At 36.0% G+C, this 19,923-nt stretch overlaps 1 protein-coding gene across 2 annotated transcripts in view; it reads right to left on the reverse strand.

Moving 5' to 3' along the window:
• The window catches only part of bsk (mitogen-activated protein kinase dJNK), a 34,066-nt gene that overhangs the window by 13,536 nt on the left and 607 nt on the right, over nt 1-19,923 (reverse strand). For both annotated transcript variants that reach the window (XM_089093142.1, XM_089093143.1), the window contains exon 2: nt 4,130-4,815. In XM_089093142.1, coding sequence (XP_088949268.1) covers nt 4,130-4,779 — 650 coding nt within the window. In that variant the 5' untranslated portion in view covers nt 4,780-4,815. The remainder of the gene's footprint in view (nt 1-4,129; nt 4,816-19,923) is intronic.

Consider the following 19,923-nt stretch of genomic DNA (forward strand, 5'->3'; position numbering starts at 1 on the left):
AAATTCCTCTAAAAAATTCCCCGCGCTCACATCCGCAATAATTTCTATTCTTTTCAAGTTTCAATGTTGCTCCTTTCTTTCAGTTGAAAAAAACTTACTTTTTAATGGCCTTTTTAATGACAGGAAATCCCTCTCGTCCTCCGTGTAAAATTCATCTAAAAAATTCCCCGCGCTCACATCCGCAATAATTTCTATTCTTTTCAAGTTTCAATGTTGCTCCTTTCTTTCAGTTGAAAAAAACTTACTTTTTAATGGCCTTTTTAATGCCAGGAAATCCCTCTCTTCCTCCGTGTAAAATTCCTCTATAAAATTCCCCGCGCTCACATCCGCAATAATTTCTATTCTTTTCAAGTTTCAATGTTGCTCCTTTCTTTCAGTTGAAAAAAACTTACTTTTTAATGGCCTTTTTAATGCCAGGAAATCCCTCTCTTCCTCCGTGTAAAATTCCTCTAAAAAATTCACCGCGCTCACATCCGCAATAATTTCTATTCTTTTCAAGTTTCAATGTTGCTCCTTTCTTTCAGTTGAAAAAAACTTACTTTTTAATGGCCTTTTTAATGCCAGGAAATCCCTCTCTTCCTCCGTGTAAAATTCCTCTAAAAAATTCCCCGCGCTCACATCCGAAATAATTTCTATTCTTTTCAAGTTTCAATGTTGCTCCTTTCTTTCAGTTGAAAAAAACTTACTTTTTAATGGCCTTTTTAATGCCAGGAAATCCCTCTCTTCCTCCGTGTAAAATTCCTCTAAAAAATTCCCCGCGGAAACTTTTCTTCCAGCGTAAAATTTTCGTATATTTACAATAAAAAATCTTATACCGTATAAATAATCTTTTATACCACACTGAATTTCCATTTACAGAATTTAACAAATGAAAATATCGTAAAACACGGGTATGATATTTTAAACAAAGCAGTGGACAAAAAAACTACACAATTTAAGCAATAAAGAAATCCGAATATTTCAACTTCACGTCGCAACCCATTATCAACGCAGAAAAAAAGTTGCACTCTCCGAGGGAGAGCCTTGTTGATAGAGAGCCTCCCCCCGATCCTGTGCGATTGGCATGGTATAGCTAGATACAGCTATAAGATTTTGGATACATCATTTTCTCAAAATGGGGGGGGGGGGGGGGATTTTCCAAAAGAGTGGGTTTTTAGGAACACATATTTGAATTTATTCTAACTTGCTTCAGACTTTCTTCGGTGTTTTGAGCAATCATGGAGTGAATTGAGCCATACCAAACAGGAAAACAAAACCGTCTTTTTTCTTGCCTCCAAGAATCTTTTTTCTAGCACATATAGCTTTGGTGTTTTCATTTTCTTTTGCATTGTCAGAAATGACAGATTTAGCCCAAAAAGGGACAAGAAATTAAATTTCGGACAATAATCAATTGTTTTAGGGTAAAATTTTAACTCTTTTATTTAAAATAAATTAGCTAATTTTTGTCAAAGGGATAATTCTCCATTTGATTGATACCTGCTTTAGAGCACGAAACATAGCCAGAACTATTTTTGATATCTCAAGCGATAAACTGGCCCCCAATGAAAAATTTCAGATTAAATTCAGAGAATACAAAGACGTTTTGTAGTTTAGTGACCTGTTTTACTGTTAGTGTTCTCTTTGGGAGGTATACTTAAGTGTCAATCCTCAAATGACGTTTCATAATCTAATTTTTGTTTAGTGGAATAGATCTTCAATAGAATACATTTTTATTTTGGATAAGAAACTTGTAAATATCTCAGAAGAGAATCTTCCTGCATGTGAAGGATATTATATTGGTTTAATATATGTAGATCATGTCTAATAATTATGTCCAATTTATCTTTTCTTTTAATAATCAATGTCAAGAGCCATTTGTCCCCTTAGTTGAGGTTTCAAAAATCAGTAGATCAGATTTATTATGGGGATATCACTGGGCACCCTTGACTCCCCCATCTTTACAGGGTATTATAGTATACTTAAACCATTGACCATGTTAGGCTATATGTTTATGAACAAATGAGTATGGATTGACAACAAAATGAATTTCATGCTAATTAACTTCTGCTTAGTTTTCTCACTCCATTTGAAACAGCATAAAGCAACAGCCAACTCCAAATACCAAGCTAAACACCTTCACAGTAAGAAAAAGAAGGGTCTCACAAGAAAGAGTGCATTTTAAGACTAATTTCGGGACAGGGGGAAATTAACTTATAGGCTACATGTGCTGCCTTTTACATGTATTTGCCTAGCCACAAATGAAATGAAGCTTAAGATAAAAATCAATTATCTTCTTTCGTTTTTGCCCTTTCACATAGATTACCAGCTTGTATTTTTGTTTCTATACAGGAGCACTTGGATCATTTCCCCCTTGATATTGGTCTGAGGGAAACCCTCTTTCAAAGGAAAAAACAATGCCCTTTTCACCTGATTTTGAGAATCTGCCCCCCCCCCCCCGAGTCCGACTCGTAAGAACGTAACAAAAATGCAGAGTTTTTAAAAGATTAATTTAACCCCCCCCCACCTCAGAACCTCCGCATCCAAAAAAAATTCTGGAAACGCCCTTGAAGATATCGAATTACTTTTTGAGAATCTAATGGGAAAAAATAAGGAACTTCAACAAAAACAAAACGGCCCAAAAATGGTACTCAAAACAATTGATCAATACAAGGCTGAGAATCAAAAATGAAGATGTTGTGTGTAACCTAAACTGTATGTCTCATGGAAATGGAGTAGTAATTTTAGTATTTTGTATTTTTATAGACTTTAAAATTAAGTTTATATAGTAAATAGTGGTCAGTTCATAACTTTTTTTCGCTAGCATGCATAAACAAAGATAGACTTTTAGCCAAAATAATGGATTTTCCAAGACAATGCATCAGAGAACAGTTTTGGCAGTGATTTTCAAAATTTGCCTCAAATTCACTTAAGGAAACAGTTACCGTAGACGGGGGGGGGGGATTTTAGGTGAAGACCCAAATAATCTTAGGGGAGATTTTATCTTCTCGGTAATATTGGTCACACGAACCAAGACCTTTTATAAAATCAAAAAGCAGTGATGTGGAAATGAATTTTATTCAAATTTACCCCCCCCCCCCCAAGAGAAATGCGCTCTTTCTTTCTCCTCACAGGGAATGGGCTCTTGTGACTTATAACAACAACAAACCCTTTGTTTCAGTTTGTTTTTTCATCAACTTGAACAGTAATACCCAGTAATTCCTTGAACACATTATGCACCAGCATTGGCCCTGGAGGATCTTTATCCTTTATCTAGTTGAAAAGTATCATATAATTCATTATAATTGTTTTAATCATTAATTGATGTAACAAAATAAAAAATAATGAAATCAACGAGTTTTTTAACATTGCTGGCCATAATTGAATTTTTTCTTTCAGCATAGAAAAATCATTAATTGATGTAAAAAAAAATAAAATAAATGAAATCAATGAGTTTTTTAATTTGGACTGGAGCCAAGTTTGAATTTTTAATTTTTTTTTGCACTGAACATCATGAAAAAGAGAGCCTATTTATTTATAAAGCGAGTTTTATTTTTGATAAATAAAAAATATAATTTATATTCATTAATGACTTTAGTTAATTGAGTAAACTTTGCTTCCACGTATTTTTGCCTTAGTACAGGTGAAGATATCCCCCCAACCGCTCCTTATAAAATTACTGTGATTGTCAAGGGTCATAAGAGAGAAAAAGTAGGCTAGTACTAGTAATTGATTTTGCAGTTTTATCCGGGTTGCAGTGGTAGCTAGCAACCTAGTAAGAGACAATCACGTCCAATGCTAAGAAATATAATAACCCATAACTCCTAAAAATAGAGTCAGATCAAAGTAAGAAGTACACTATTAGAACTGCCTTGTCCAAAACCCCTATATAGGAAACTTACCGTCCATTGGCTTAAACCACAATGGAAATATATTGGCTTGAAAATCAAGAAAAGTGGCAGCTACTACAATATTCTGCATAAATGACATCTTTTTCTTTTCTCTTTTCCATAGATAGCTTGGCACTGGAACATCGTAGAGAGTTGTTCAATGGCTCATTTTAAAAGAAATTGCTTGATCTAGTGCCATTTGTAATTTAATTTTTTTTTTTTTAATACAATAAATTTTTCCACTTTATATAAAAGCATCTTACCTGTAATATCTAGTTACAACATAAGGTGTCATCAGGAAAGTAGTTCCAGCAGTCCTAGCTAAGCCAAAATCTAGAATTTTTAATGTACAATCAGACTTCACAACAATATTACTTGGTTTCAAATCCCTATGAATAATACCAGCCAAATGCAAATGTTTAATTCCACAAAGCATCTGGTATAATAGATATGACATTCTTTCATGATCTAGATCCATTTGTATTACTTGACACAAATTGGCATCCATTAGCTCCATGACTAAATAGACATCTTGAAATTCTCCTAAACTTTTTTGTGGGGTGAAAGCATTGAACAATCCAATTATATTCTTATGATTCACTAGTTTCATCAATTTAAACTCCCTATAGGCTCTTTTAGCATGAGTTACATTCTGAAATGGACGACTTAGTTTCTTTATTGCAATACTCTGTTCCGTTACAGTGTCATATGCTGCACAGACAATCCCTTGTGCTCCAGATCCAATGGGGCGAAGATTTTGATATCTTTTCAGAATTGTGAAACGAGTATCTCCAACTTCAACTGTATAAAACTGTGATGATGTAGAAGGATTCCTGGAGGAGGAGCTCATTTTATTGCTGCGAGGTAGCTGCTGAACAACACGAGGAGAAGCAGGAGGACCACGATGTGGCATTAGATCATATACCTTGATCAACTTGCTGACTTCCTCCTATAAAAAAAAAAAACATTCAATAAAAATTTTGTTAACAAATTAGAACCAAATTGATAATGAGGTGCACACATTTTTGGAAGTACAAAGAAGCATGAAGCACTGTACTCATCTCAATACTAAGTGGACATGGTCAACACTTCAAGAAATACAGGCCAGAGACCTTTCTCATCTGGGTTTTAACACTGAAATGCAATTTCCAACCATATTTCATAAATGGATATACACTAAAAGATCAAGGCTTTATCCAGGGGGAGGGGGTTCAGGGTTTGACCCCCCCCCTAAAAAAACTGTCCAAATCGTAAAAACGCAACAAAAATGCACATAAACAAATTTTTATACATTTAAAAAAAAATTGTGCCCTCCCTCCTCCAGAAGAAAAGTCCTGGATATGTCCTTTTAAAAGATAGGTCTAAAAAGAAGACATCTAGAACTAGAATAAAACCTAAAAAACAGAACAATGGCAATGATTCCCCATTCAGAGCTGTAGAACAACTTACCAGAACAGTTTTAGGGGAGAGTCCCCTGGCCAAAGTTACAAGTCCTGATTCTGTAACTTTTTTTGTTGGAATATGTATTGAAGGTTAATTAAAACAGAGGTTTCATATTCAAGGACTTTCAGAATCTCAATATTTCAATAAAATTAAAAAAAAAAAAAAATCCAAAAAGACATTTTTTTAAGAGCCATATTAATCTCAAAACCACAGTTCATATATTATCCAGTATGATCATTCTCTATCTCACCCATTATAAAAACCCGGACAGGGGTGCGAGTGCTCCGGAGAACGTTTTTGCAGATAGAAACATGTTAGACATGCTAGACAGTTTCAAGTGCATTGAAACAAACGGAAATAAAGCTAATGCAGAAACAGGCTAAACAAGCTAAGGCAGAAAGAAGTGGGAGGAGCTTTTTGTTCACGAAGACCAGAAGTGATCTGCGATAAGCTTACTGGTATATTCTGTCTACTGTGCTCAAGACTAGCAGAAATAAACTCCTATAATAATTCAAAATGACCAGATGTTACTATTAAAGAATAAATAAAACCTAAAATGGAGAAATTAAATAAAAAATCATAGAAAAGAAACATAAAACAGGTACTAACATAAATGAACAATTGTAGCAGTAGTGGCCCTGAAAGTTTCAAGTTACTAAAATGTTGTAGATGTGCCTTTTTGATAACTTGGATACAAATAGTTTCTTTAGATTTAGCTCAACATACCCCTCAGTATTTCAAGAAATTTTGCCTCAATACCCTTAGCCTTTTCAAACATACCTAGAATTGAACATTTCCCCTTTTCCAATGATAAATTATACATGTAAAGGATTGCACAATTTACATTCCTTACCCAGGAGCTGTTGGGGCATGGCACCCCCAGGGGCAAAGCAATTGACGTTGTGACTATTTAAAATACAATTCAATGTGACTATTTCAAGCATGGCTTTTTAAGATATCCACCAGCGTTCAGGGAATCATCTAAATGGACAGGAGTGGGGTGGGGGTGGTTGCCCTTTGTTCCTTTTTGAACATCTTTCTCAACATGCCTTTAAATTTTCAACTTAATAGCCTTAGCCATTCATGAGATATTGGTGTTGTGTTCTTTTGACAACAATCCTGCATATTGTGTGATTTGATTTTGTTTAACACCCCTCTCAACACTTTCTAAGTTTTACCTTAATATCCTTAGCCTTCTTGGAAACTCAGGATCAAACATGCCCCCTTTTCCCAATTACCAGCCTAGTATATAAACAATCGACAACTTATACAGCTTACACACTTGCCCCAGGGTTTGTGGGGGGGGGGGGGGGGTTACGTCATCCCCAGAGGTAGTTATTTTATTTTTTAAATATTTTGAACAAGATTTCAAAAATTTTGATCAGATATCTTTGGAGGGAAGACAGATAAAAAGGAATGGGAGGGGAGCTAATTGCCCTTTGACCACTTTCTAAAATCCTCCTCAACATGACCAGAAACTTCAAACTTGAAACTTAGCTGTTCTTGTGATATTGCAGATACACCTTTTTGATAAATAGGATGCGCATGGTATCTTCAGATTAAGTTTAATAAGCCACTCATCATTCCCCTTAAAACACTTCGCTTTTTCAAACACACTAAGAAATAAGTATTTGGGAATGTATAAAAATGATGTAATTTTCACATTGACAGATAGTCTATCATCCATCCATCCATCAGGGGCAAAACTGCCAATGGGCAGGGAAAAAAGGATATTTTACCTGCCAAGTTCTTTGATTCTTTATCAAAATCCCTATTGCTGTGACAAACAAGCCAAAAGCTAACTAGCTAATGTGGGTCAAAGATTCCTGTTAGAGGTGTATATTAGCTCAGTTGCAGACATAAAGACAGCAATACGGAAAACTTGCCCTTCTTTATTGTAGAAACTGATGCAGTGCTTGGATTTTGCTACAGCATTGATCTGAATATAGTCCAACTGGTATTGAATATTAATAAAGACAGTGAATCCATTCACAAGAAAAAACAAAAATAATATACATAATTAGCAACTACAAAGACTTATTTAAAAGAATACGAAGTGCAGAACACCATATACATCTTGAAAGAGAACTGAACCAAATGGAAAATGAAGGAATTATTGAAAGTGTCGAAGCCTACAGAATGGGTTAACTCAAAGGTAGCTGTGGAAAAAAAAGATGGCAACCTTTGGACATGTATAGACCCTATTGACTTGAACAAATCAATCAGAAGACCCTTCTATCCTCTTCCTTCTTTGGATGGTGTAACATCCAAATTGCATCGAGTTAAGTACCAAAGCAAATTAGATGCAAGGTCAGGTTATTGGTTGCTATTTCTAGATGATTCATCTGCAGACCTCAGATCATTCAACGCCATCTATGGGAGATACCATTTCAAGCATATGCCATTTGGTATTATATCAGCTTAAGTGACTTTGCTGTCATCATTGATGATCTTCTCATACTTGGCTTGACTCTTGAGGAACACAACAAGAGATTGATAGACATACTTGATAGAGAAAGAGGCATTAAATTCAACAAAGAAAAATGTCATTTCTGTGTTACAAGTGTAACATATTTTGGACACATCATTAATTAACATGGGTTGCAGCCAGATCCTGATAAACTAAAATCCATCAACAGCAAGCCTAGGCCATCAATTCAGAAGAACTCACAACCCTTTTTGGCATGTTAAATTACCTTAGAAAACACATCCCAAACCTTTCAACAAAGAGCAAAATACTGTGCAATACAAGTCTAAAGAATTCAAATGGACTAATGAGCATGATTTAGCCTTAAAAGACATTAAAGACTCGACTGTCTCCAATCTAGCACATTTTGACTATTCAGGTAAGTCCCTTGATCTTATTGTTGATGCTTCATCTCATGGTCTGGGGGCATATATTTCATCAAAAGGAAAGGTTATTCCATATGCATCCTGTGCACTGAGCAAAGGTGAACAAAAATATTCACAGCTAGAAAAGGAACTTTATGCAATTGTTTTTGGCTGTAAGAACTTTCATCATTTCATTTATGGTAGGCATGTAAAAGTAACAACTGACCACCATCCTTTGGAAACTATACTTAGAAACTGACTTCGGAAAGGATCAGCCAGGGCTAATCAAATGATACAGCAGATCCAACCATATGACCTAGAGTTTTTTTTACCAGCCTGGTACTAAAATTGCAGTTGCTGATACCCTATCATGGTTACACCTACCTAATATTGACGAAAGGCTTCACAGAGATATTAAGATATATATCCATCAAATTATTCAAATCCTTCCTATTAGTCATGCAAGGCTTGAAGAAATATAACTATATACTGAAAAAGACAAACACATTCAACACCCTAAGATAACCATTCAAAGCAAATGGCCCAGCTCTAGAAAACGGTGCCTCACAGATCTCATCACATACTAGAATATCCACCACAAGTTATTTTTTGTCAATAGAATCATATTCAAGGATGAAAAATTGTCATTCCCTAGGATATTTGGCCAGAAATCTTAAAGCAGCTACATACATCTAACCTTGGTACAGAGAAAACCAAACAATGTGCCAGAAGGCTTGTCTACTGGCCCAGGATAAATAACAACACTGAAACCCTCATTGCCAACTGTCAAGCATGTCAAAAGCATAGCCACAATAAGCAAAAGGCCTCTAATCATTTCAAAAATACCAGTCTTACCATGGCAGCAGATAGCTTCAGACATCCTTGACTGGAATGAAGATAAATATCTAATAACAGTTGACTACCACAGCTGCTTCTTTTAAGTCAACAAGCTGAGGAATATGACATCCAAGGAAGTCACTATGTCAATAGAAATGAATAATGTTGTAGGCTTGACATTTGTAAGGAAGGCAGATTGCATGTTATGTATAGAAAATGTGGTATGTCTGTGTGCCTTAACAAGAGCCAAAACTGTTTCATGAAATTTCATGTTCAACAAAGTGCTGAGCAACTGTTTTTATACTAAGTCACTTGGAAATAAATGTGTTAAATAATTAGTAAGATATTTTTTATTACCCTGCTACTGGCTGTTGTCAAATTACAAGATTCGAGATTTCTGTGTTCCAGTTGTGTTAAATTCAAAAAAAGAGACGGAGTATATCTTGAGGTCACAGACATTCAGAAACTCAATAATTTCTATTTTTTGCTGAGAAAACTTGGGTTGGAAAGGGTTGATGTTGTAATGTCTGGTGTGACAAGCTTTGTAGAGCATACCAAATTTGGTATAAATACACAAATAAAAAAGATGATATACCAGGTATTGTAACAGGTAAAAACATGGGTTTGACATTAAACCCTGATTGGTTGATATACAGTCTAATAAAATTCAAGAAAGGGAGCCCGTCTTCAAGATGGGTAGAAGTGCTAAATAAGTAATTATTGCCCTATAAGTCTCACTTCTGTTGTGAGCATGGTCCATGAGAGCATCATAAATGACACACTGGTCTCTCACCTTGAAAGAAATCAGTCACTTTCAAAAAGTAAACATGCTTTCTGTAAAGGTCACTCAATTGACATAAAGCTTATTGAATCATATGACTTTGTGACCAGACTCTTGGATGATGGCATTCTGGTGGATGTCATATTGCTTGATCAAGCAAAAGCCTTTGATAAAGTACAGCATCAACTGCTTCTCCTGAAAATGGAAGCATACAGGGTGCATGAGGATATAGTTGCCTGAATTGAAGCCTTTCTTACTGGAAGAACTAAGAGAGCAGTAGTTTATGATGCTACTGGTAAAACTGTTTATTCTAATGAAACTCCTGTCATTAATGGAGTCCCACAGGGCACAATCCTGGGGCCCACGTTGTTCAGCATGTATATTAACAACTGTACAACTCACCTGAAAAACCCACTGACATTAGGGGCGTTTTTTCACTCATCAATATGCTAAGATCTTACATCTTTCGTCAGAAAACGCTTGAAAGTGAAATCTTTGAACAAAGATCTTACATCTTTGGTCGTTTTTGTGCAAACGTCTTTAATCATTCTGCTCTGATCAGTGGTCTGAGAACAATGATGAGTAGATCATCAAAGTTCTCTCATCATTGTTCTATATGGGAGAACAGTGGCGGTCTTCACACTTTTTGCTGACATCAGCAAACTGTAAGATCTTAGAACAAAGATGAGTTAAAAAACGATAATCTTTGCAGAAAAATGTAAGATCTTAGATGTTAGATCTTAGAGCTAAAAAACGGGCCTATTATATGCTGACAATTGTAAGCTCTTAGGACAGGCCCAAATTGGCCCCAATCATTCAACATTGCAAGAAGATTTAGATCAACTATCTAGATGGTCATCTGAGAGGGGTTTGCAGTTCAACATGTCAAAATGAAAAGTCCTGCACATCTGGTTCTTTTTGAAATGGCAACCTTAATATCTACTGTAAATGGCCTACCACAATCTTTTAAAGAGGTAATTGAGATAAAAAAAAATACATAAACCGAAATTTAGCAATATATAGAGACACTGGAGATATTTCATTAAGCCCAATTTATAACAATTTAATTTTGAAGGACTCGATAAATATTTTCGCCCAATGTAACTCGAGAGAACCTGTTTGCACATCAAATGAAGACCGAATTTGTAGACCAGCTAAAGCTATAGCAAAACAAAGGATTATTGTTCAATCATCCTGGTAAATTTCTTTTTCATTGATTCCAACCTGGTTCTTATTTAGTTTATGTTCTATTGTTGTGAAGTAAACATCGACAGGTTTGATTTTTGTTGGTTTCTTTTTTTTTTGTATAGCACTGAGGACAACTTGGAGGAGGTCCTTGTCAAAATATTTGCTTGTTTCTTCGTCTTCATGGTTCACCATTGGCTGACAAAATCCTCGTTTTTTCACTCTTTTTTGATTTTATTTTTCATTTTGTTATTTTCTTTCCTCTCTGAGTTTCATTTGTCATGCATAGACAGTATGGTCTTAGAATGTATTTAGATGACCCATTTGAAGCTGTAAGTGAGGAGAAGGACCTAGGGCTTATTGTTGATAACAAACTCAAGTTCCAAAGCCACACACAAGCTCAAGTTGCTGAAGCAAACCAAGCCCTAGGGCTCATAAAACAAATGTTTACCACCAGGAAGCCATGTGTGGTCAAGAAGTTGTACAAAGCTAGAGTACATCCACACCTGAAATTTGGAATGACCCTAGCATCTCACCATTATAAATTGACATTAAAGCACTTGAGAGTGTCCAAAGGCAAGCAACAAAGCCCAAACCAGCTTTGCAAGACAAGCTGTATGAGGAATGCCTTGTGTCCCTCATACTCCTCACTGTAGTCTATTGAAGGAAAAGAGGAGACACAATTACTTCTTGGAAACTGCTAGAAAACGACCTCAAGGCAAGTTTTCTCCTCATCCCTTGCAAGTTCAAGAAGTCACACAAAGAAGCTTCAAGTCCCCCATTGCCATTGACATGAGCACCAGCAATTCTTCTCAGTATGCGCTGTCCCTCACTCACGAGCAGATCCAGGATTTTCTTTAGTGGGAGGGGGGGGGGTGCATTATAGGTTACTCTGAAAAACTTGTGAACAAAGAAATACCAGTTATTTAAAGGGAACCTCACCAATTATATGTTGTTTGTAGGTAGTTGAAATACTACTACTACCAGTGGCACAACAAGGTCTTGTGACACAAAGGGTGGAATTTCAACTTGTCTCCCCCACCCCTCATATGCTTTTAATAGCATAGGAAGAAAGGTCAGTAATTCAATTATCTATGTCTGGTTTTTGATTTGTAATAAATAATTGAGACAAAAACTTTGGTAAGAAGTAAACAAATTATGTCAAGTTAAGTGAAAGTGATAGTTACTAGGCGTGGATTGTCACTAGTGATAAATACTAGGGCATGGCAACCCTGAACAAAAGGGGATTTATGGGGAGCCAATTTTTTTTGGAGAAGACAGATCTTTGGGAAATCCCCAAAAATTCAGGGATAGTGGAAGTACTAGTATTTTCAGACAAAATCCGCCAACAAATTTTACTAGGCCATGGAAACTGCCAAGTAGCATTGCTACTATGCTACCCAAATTTTGCATGGTGGAGCACAACTTGTGTTTTGACAGCTTTTCTTTGAGCAAAAATTATTTTTATATATAAAAATGGTATTTTCAGACAAAATCTGCCAGCAAATTTGAAAACTGCTAAGTAGCATTGTTACCATGCTTTTTGCAATGTGGGCCCTAATCAATCATAAGTCCTTTTAGACCAATTTTTGTCACCCCTCCAGGGCTGGCACCCAGGCCCCCCTTGCACCATCTTCCTACACTACTGAATACTATTAACAACTCACTGCAGCACCAAGCTTCCTGAGGCCAGCAAAGCTATGCAAACTCCTCTTCCATCCTAATCTACCCAAAGCCCCTCCTCTTTACACCCTCCCAAGAAGTTCCCATTTCCTTTAAATCTTTCTTTATGACATCCTCCCACCCCAACCACAGATGACCTGCTTTCTGTTTAGCCCTAGATGGTTTGCTGAAAAGGACAATCTGTAATCCTTCATCCTCAGAATGTGCCCAAACGATCTCAACCTTTCTCTCATTGTAGCCCTAGAAAGAAGATTTGAACCACACTATTCATACAGCCAATGGTCAGTCAGGTACCCAGAACAATCCATAGGCCTTTTCTCTGGAAAAGATCTAGCAAACCTTCATCTGCTTTGGTAGAGGAAATGGTCATAAATTTAATCTAAAATGAAAGGATTAAAGTTCCAATAAATCTGTTGAAATTAAAATTCTGTAAAAATATTGATACAAAAAAAAGTAAGTTATAGAACTACCCCACCATAAATAAATAAAGAGCAGTCCACCCTCTACAGAAAAGTATGATATTTAATAATTTCTGTATAATTTTTATCCTTTAAACTTCTGACCACCATAGCAAGTAAGTTAAGCTTTGTATTGTCAAAAAAAAAGAAGAAAAAGTCTTGAACCATTTTTTGGAGCCATGCATTCTTAATGGCTATTTGTATAGGTTAAACCAATTAGCATGTCACCTAACTATATTGCATTGCTTAGTAATTATGATGGTAATGAAGAGTAGGAAATGAGGATTAAGATGCAACTCCTGTCCTTCAATGCAAGTATCTCATTTAATTTTTCAGCACTAAAGATTCACTACTTTGTCCAAAAAAAATACAAGAATTTGCAACATATTGGCTCAATCTTAGATTTCAAAGTTGGAACAGCAGGCGCAGATTCTATATTTTGAGGCAGGAATACATTTAGTGAATAACATGTCATTGATGCATTGGAAAATATGTTGGTCATGACAGCAATAATGTAATCTAGTACTGGAATATTAACAGCTCTTTTCCAATAAAGGAGGACATTGTCTTGGGCATCTTGTGAGACAGTGGGGTAATTTTATTGATAATTTTTTTTTGCCATTTGTGGAATAAAAACAGTCATGTCCATAGCTTCTGAGACTTTTTCTGCTCTTTAAAATATAATCTAGAAAACCTCATCAAGGCTACTTCTCCCTCTTTTTATTTAAATACTTTAGGGCTATGGATATTTTTTCTGTGGCTGAAAGTAAATCTAATGTTTCACTCTGAAGTAATCTGCTTAGTGCAAGAGTTGTGTCAGTTATGTCACTCAAACAGTAAACAGTAGTAATAAAGTTGCAGGTTAAAATTGCACACAGCAAGCAATTTGCTTTTAGCAATGAACAACTATCATCAAGACACAATTCTAAGTGCTTCAACTATTTTAGGCATGTCATCACTGAATTGCAATATACTTGAGCAACATTGTACATGATGACCTAAAATATTTTTAAGAACAAAATTTTGTTTTGCTGATGCCACACAAAATCTTGCAACTTCTTTAATACTACCAATAGCATTCCTAACATATTGGCTTATATTGCACTTGAAAATCAATAGGTTAAGAGCATGATTTTTGATTCCACAGAGGCTGCTTCTTTTAGCAACTTTTTTGCTAAAAGAAGCACCTGCATCTCAGAAATGTTGACAATCCAATGACTTCCATTAGCTTGAGGTAATTTTATCTTGCCTAAAGTTTCACCTGTAAGGTTTGGTTCATGTTCAGTTATACCCTTATAGTTTGTTTCTTGAAGGTCCATAAATCCAACACAGTTTTCTACAGTGCTTCTGTCATAAACATAGTGCAGAGAAACACTAAGTTGTGAAGTATGCAATGCATCCAATGTTTCATCAAACACCACACTGCAAAATTCAGCTTTGTGGATTCTTGTTTCAGTGCAACATTGTATCAAGTCATTTTCCATTGCCTTGCTAATATAACCCAGCCCTAAATCCACCACTATGTTAGGGGGCATACATCCCCCTGGATCTGCCACTACCATCACTGGAACAGCCTCTCCAAAGTCACCATCCAGTCCCAAACTGTAGATGCATTCAAGAAAGGAGTTGATCAGGACTGGGCAAATGCAGAGTGTAGGCTAACCTGGGATGCCAAACCACCAGCAATATGTTTCACAGGAGGCTCATCACCACCTTATCTTGCTGGACATGCTGAGAAAAGAGATTGGATGTTAAGATTTAAGGTAAGAAATGTATACACTTACAAAGTTCACCCAATTGAGAAATTCCAAAATTTATAGTAAAATACCCCCCCCCCCTGGACAATCCAATCCTTGCTGAAAATACCCCTGGTGAAATTTTTGTGGACAATTCCACCTGAAAAATTTGCCTTAGCATACTTTTGTTTGAAGAAGACTTTAATTTCAGATTGTGTTTCAAATCATGCTGAAAATTCCCCCTTATCTGAAAATTTTTCTCCAGAGAGTCTCTCCCCAGTTAAAAAGTTACTCCCATGGAAAATTTCTCCTGCAGAAAATCTTCCCCTCCCCCATGGAAAAATAATCCAGACAGTTTCAACCCTGCTGAAAATTTTCCTGGAAAAATACCCCAGAATTTCTCCACATGTAAATATGAGTTGGTAAAGAGAAAGCAATACAAATAAAAAGAATAGGAGTTTCCCCTGGAAACTTCCCTTCACATAAGCAAGTCTCCAAATGGAATACACCCCTGCAACAGAAAATCTCCCCTGAAAATCAGTATACTCCCCAACAACAAATACTATACATAAACAAAAAGCAAATTTCATAATTTACAGCCAGTTCCATGAGCCATGTCATGTTAGAGGCAAAGGTATTAGACTTTTCAACAATGCAGAACAAAATGGCTATCTCAAAATAAGATCAGATGACTTTGGGGAAGAAAGGGGCGAGGTAGGTGGCTAGTTGCCCTCCAATGTTTTTGGTCACTTAAAAAGGGCACAAGAGCTTTTAATTTTTGTTTGAACAGGCCCTCTCCCAATATTCTAGGACCAATGGTTTAATACTGATCCTGCCACCAAAGTAAAACTTGGTGATAAGATAGTGAGATCTTCATCAAGTGTAGTGCATCTTGGTCTAAATGTTGGTTGTAATATTAAATTGACACATCTTCTGTTAATAGATGATTGTGCTTGTGAAGTTTGAAAAGCTAATCATATGATTGTAGCCTATCTTCAAAAGCTTAATATAGTTGACAGATTTGGGCCCAGCTATTTTTGGTGATGATTACACCACACATGTTGGAACTCTCTCCTTTTAAAATTCTCTTATCTGATAAGAATAAATGTATGGTGCATTCGTGCTGACTGTTTTTGGGAATTTTTCTTGTGTGTGCCTCCTTGGAACAAAAATGCAGTAATTAGCAACCAATACAACATACAAGACCCATACATGGTTGTTCAGAAAAGACTAGATAAGTTTTATGAGTTTAATGGGAAATAAACTGCATGATGCTTTGGTATTAGTGTCCATTTGTTGTTTTGCTAGTTATTATTTGTGCATTTCTTATTTGATCCTTTTCTTTCTCTTTCTGTTTATTACTCTACTTTAGTGGAAAGTCTTTTTAGTGGAAAATAAATTTTATTCATCCATCCAAAATTTGGTAAATATTTAATGGTTGGCCACTTCTGAAGGAAACATGCTAAACAAATAAAAACTGTACCATTAGATTCCTTATTTTATACTATTTTGAAATACTACCATCCCTTTTCTGACAATCCTCCCCTCTAATGGCCCAAGATATACCCCTAAAAATACACCAAGGCCTAGCATACATAAAAAATGGAAGAAAAATCTCAATAATAAAATTTTACTTTATAATATGCAAAATGTTTTTAGCCTATTGATAGCCATGTTTTTAGCCTATTACCATGTTTTATGCTTTGGTTATCTACTTTTCAAAACCTTACTTACTTAAAGCTCTTGCTCGGCAGCGTCGCCAGCGTAGAGGGAACCAGTCGTCAGCGCCGTCAGTCTTCTCCAGAGTGGTCGGTTCAGGGCGAGGGTTGTCACTTCAGCCGGGTTGATGTTTCTGGAGGCGAGCCGATCACGGATGACGTCCGCCCATCTGGTGCTCGGTCTTCCCCTAGGATGCCTCCAACCATTTGCAGCTGGGTCGAAATCGAAGATGAGTCGGGCAGGTGTTTGGGCAGACAGACGGAGCAGATGACCATACCAACGCAGCGATCGAGACTCAAGCTGCTCGGACAGGGGTGGGAGTTTGAAGGACCTGAGGATTTCCGAATTTCATACCCTGTCGGGCCATCGGGAGCCTCCGATTTTTGGAGGTGTTTCGTCTGGATGGCATCTACCTTCAGCGTCTGTGTCTGAGTCAGCGACCAAGTCTCAGCAGAATAGAGCATAACGCTGGCAACCGAAGCAGAATATATTCGTGCTTTGGTGAGACGGCTGATCTGGGGTTTATGGAAGACTGTTTTTAGAAGGCAACCGAAGACAGAGTTTGCTTTTGCCGCTCTTGCTGATATTTCGGCATCTAGGCTTCCGTTTGAGCAGACAATTGAACCAAGGTAGGTAAACTGCTTGACTACTTCTACAGTCTGGCCACAAATTTCCAAAGATGACAGGGGGTTGGACGGCTTTTTCTCAACGGGCATTATCTTGGTCTTCGACCAATTTATTTTCAGACCGAATTTTCATTCGGTCATATGTCAAATAATTTTTATATTCACAATTCTGTTGTTTTTACTTAAGAAACCTATATAACAGAACATTAGGTTACTTTGAAATTCAATTTTAACCCCTTAATTGACCATAAAAGAAGATACCTTTTTCTCTTATTTTAGAAACTGCTTATGTATGGCTGTTAGCATCCCTCTTGTTTAGACTGGTTTACCCTGAAATAAATCAATTGTGACAAAATTGAGAACCAGAAAAGACATGGGAAATACATAATTTGGGGTACATATTTGCATATGGAGGGGGGGGGGGTAAATATAGTGGGGCTGTAGTTGAAATATGTTAACTACTATTATTCCACAAATAATGAATTAAGAATTGTTGTTTCTAGCCCTTCTATATAGCCAAAAATGAGAAAAGAGATTTCATCTTTGAAGATCTGTAATGGGCTTAAAACTGAACTTCTGAATAAAGAAATTATTATATTTGGAGAGCATGAAATTGGAAAGCATTGAGTGGTATAATTACAGTACTGTATTTGTAGGTCAGTAACATAGACCACTCCAAATTTACCATGATATTTGGAAATCATTGAGTGGTATAATCACTGTATTTGTAGGTCAGTAACATAAACCACTCCAAATTTACCAAGGTTTGTAGATGGGACCACAAGGGAAGGTGGTGCATTTTTTGAAAAAAAAACCTGATATTTGAAAATAGTATAAAATAAGAAATCTAATGGTACTACTCCTAGTTTAGCTACTTCTTGCTGTCTTGGAAAGGGGTTAGGTTGGGAAAATGAAACTTTCAGGGATGGATCTATACACTAAAGTATGTCATGGGAAGGTATTTTGAATTACCCACCTTTTCTCCTCCTCCCCCTAGACAGCACTGACCTTTGATAACCTTTAAAAATATTTGTGCTTTAGAAGTGAAACCTTGCAAAACAGGGCTTCTATTTAAATGAAGTACAAGAAAAGTATTTTCAGCTTCACAACTTTGCTCGATCCTAATTTATGAGGTTTTAAAGATGGTATAATTCTAGTTTTTTTTTTTATAGAGCTACTAGTAAACTTTTACTTTTACTATAGCTACTTTTTGCTATCTTGAAAAGGGGCAAGGTTAGGAAAATGAAACTTTCAGTAATGAATCCAGGGCCAAAGGCATACTCTGGGAAGGTATTGCCAAGCTTCCAAATTAACCCTCTTCAGATTTCTAAATCTCAGAAATTTGCTTACCCTTAACAAGTCTATACCTATTGAAACTGACAAAACAATATTTTACCTTAATTTTCAGTTATCAATTCCTTTTTCTCTGGTTTTAGTTCTAAAAATGCAATTCCAATTACTTGAGTATAATTTTAAGCCATATCGATGGGGTTTTCTAAATTTAGGAAATGTATTTGCAAACCTTTGAAACTTAATAAATTAGGATTGAGCAGTTGTGAAGGTGAAAACAATTTTCTCATGCTTCATTTAAAAAGAAGATCTGTTTTGCAAGGTTTTACTGTAAATATTTAACAAATCATATTATTGAGTAACAACTAAAGTGAATATATTTGATGCCTTTTTTTATGCTGATTACGAATATAATAATAATTTCTATCAGAAATGAATTTTAGCCCCCTCCCCTCTATATATGCCAATTCAGGGTATATATTTCTACATTCGGGGGGGGGGGGGTAAAGTTTAAACTTACCTCCCATTTATATCAGAAATAAAATTTGCCCCCCCCTAGTGTAGAAATATGTACCCTGAATTGGCATATATAGAGGGGAGGGGGGCTAAAATTCATTTCTGATAGAAATGATTATTATATTTGAAATCAGCATAAAAAAAGGCAGGTAAATATATACCAACTCATATTATTGAGTTAGGAATAAAGTGAATACACCATTCAATGCCTTTTTTTAATGCTGATTACAAATATAATAATCATTTCTATCGGAAATGAATTTCAGCCCCCCTTTATGCCAATTCAGGGTTAGGTTGTAGAAATATATACCCTTAATTGGCATATATCGGGGGGGGGGGGGCTGGAATTCATTTCTGATAGAAATGATTACTATATTTGTAATCAGCATAAAAAAGGCATCAAGTGGTATATTCACTTTATGCATAAGTCAATAATATGATTTGGTAGAAATCTACCAAAAAGCACTGAATGGTATATTCACTTTAGTCATAACTCAATAATATGATTTGGTAAATATTTACTGGTTTTACTTTCATAATACAAAGATTTTAAATGTCATCAAAGGTCACTGCCTTCTAGAGGGAGAAGGAGTGGAGGTAGGTACTTCATAACACCTTCCTGGGACATGCTTTAGTCTGTAGACCCTTCCCTGAAAGTTTCATTTTCATAACCTAACCTCTTTCTAAGATAGCCAAAAGTAGCTAAACTAGAATTAGGCTATATTTTTTCCCCAAATTTAGGGAATATAGGCTAGGCTATTTGCATATCTTTAAAACCTTATAGCCTAAATTGGAATTGAGCAAAGTTATGAAGCTGAAAACAGTTTTGGGTAAATTTCTAGTGGGTCAAATAATTTATTTGCACAATAGGGGGGGGGGGGAGGGTTAAAGTTCATGGTAAATTTACAGTGAGCCATATAACTTAGCTAGGATGAAAGTAAAAACATTATT

This window comes from Artemia sp. Qi Xiang Cuo, chromosome 8, assembly GCF_049724085.1.
Source record: "Artemia sp. Qi Xiang Cuo chromosome 8, ASM4972408v1, whole genome shotgun sequence".
In the NCBI taxonomy this organism is placed as follows: Eukaryota; Metazoa; Arthropoda; class Branchiopoda; order Anostraca; family Artemiidae; genus Artemia; species Artemia sp. Qi Xiang Cuo.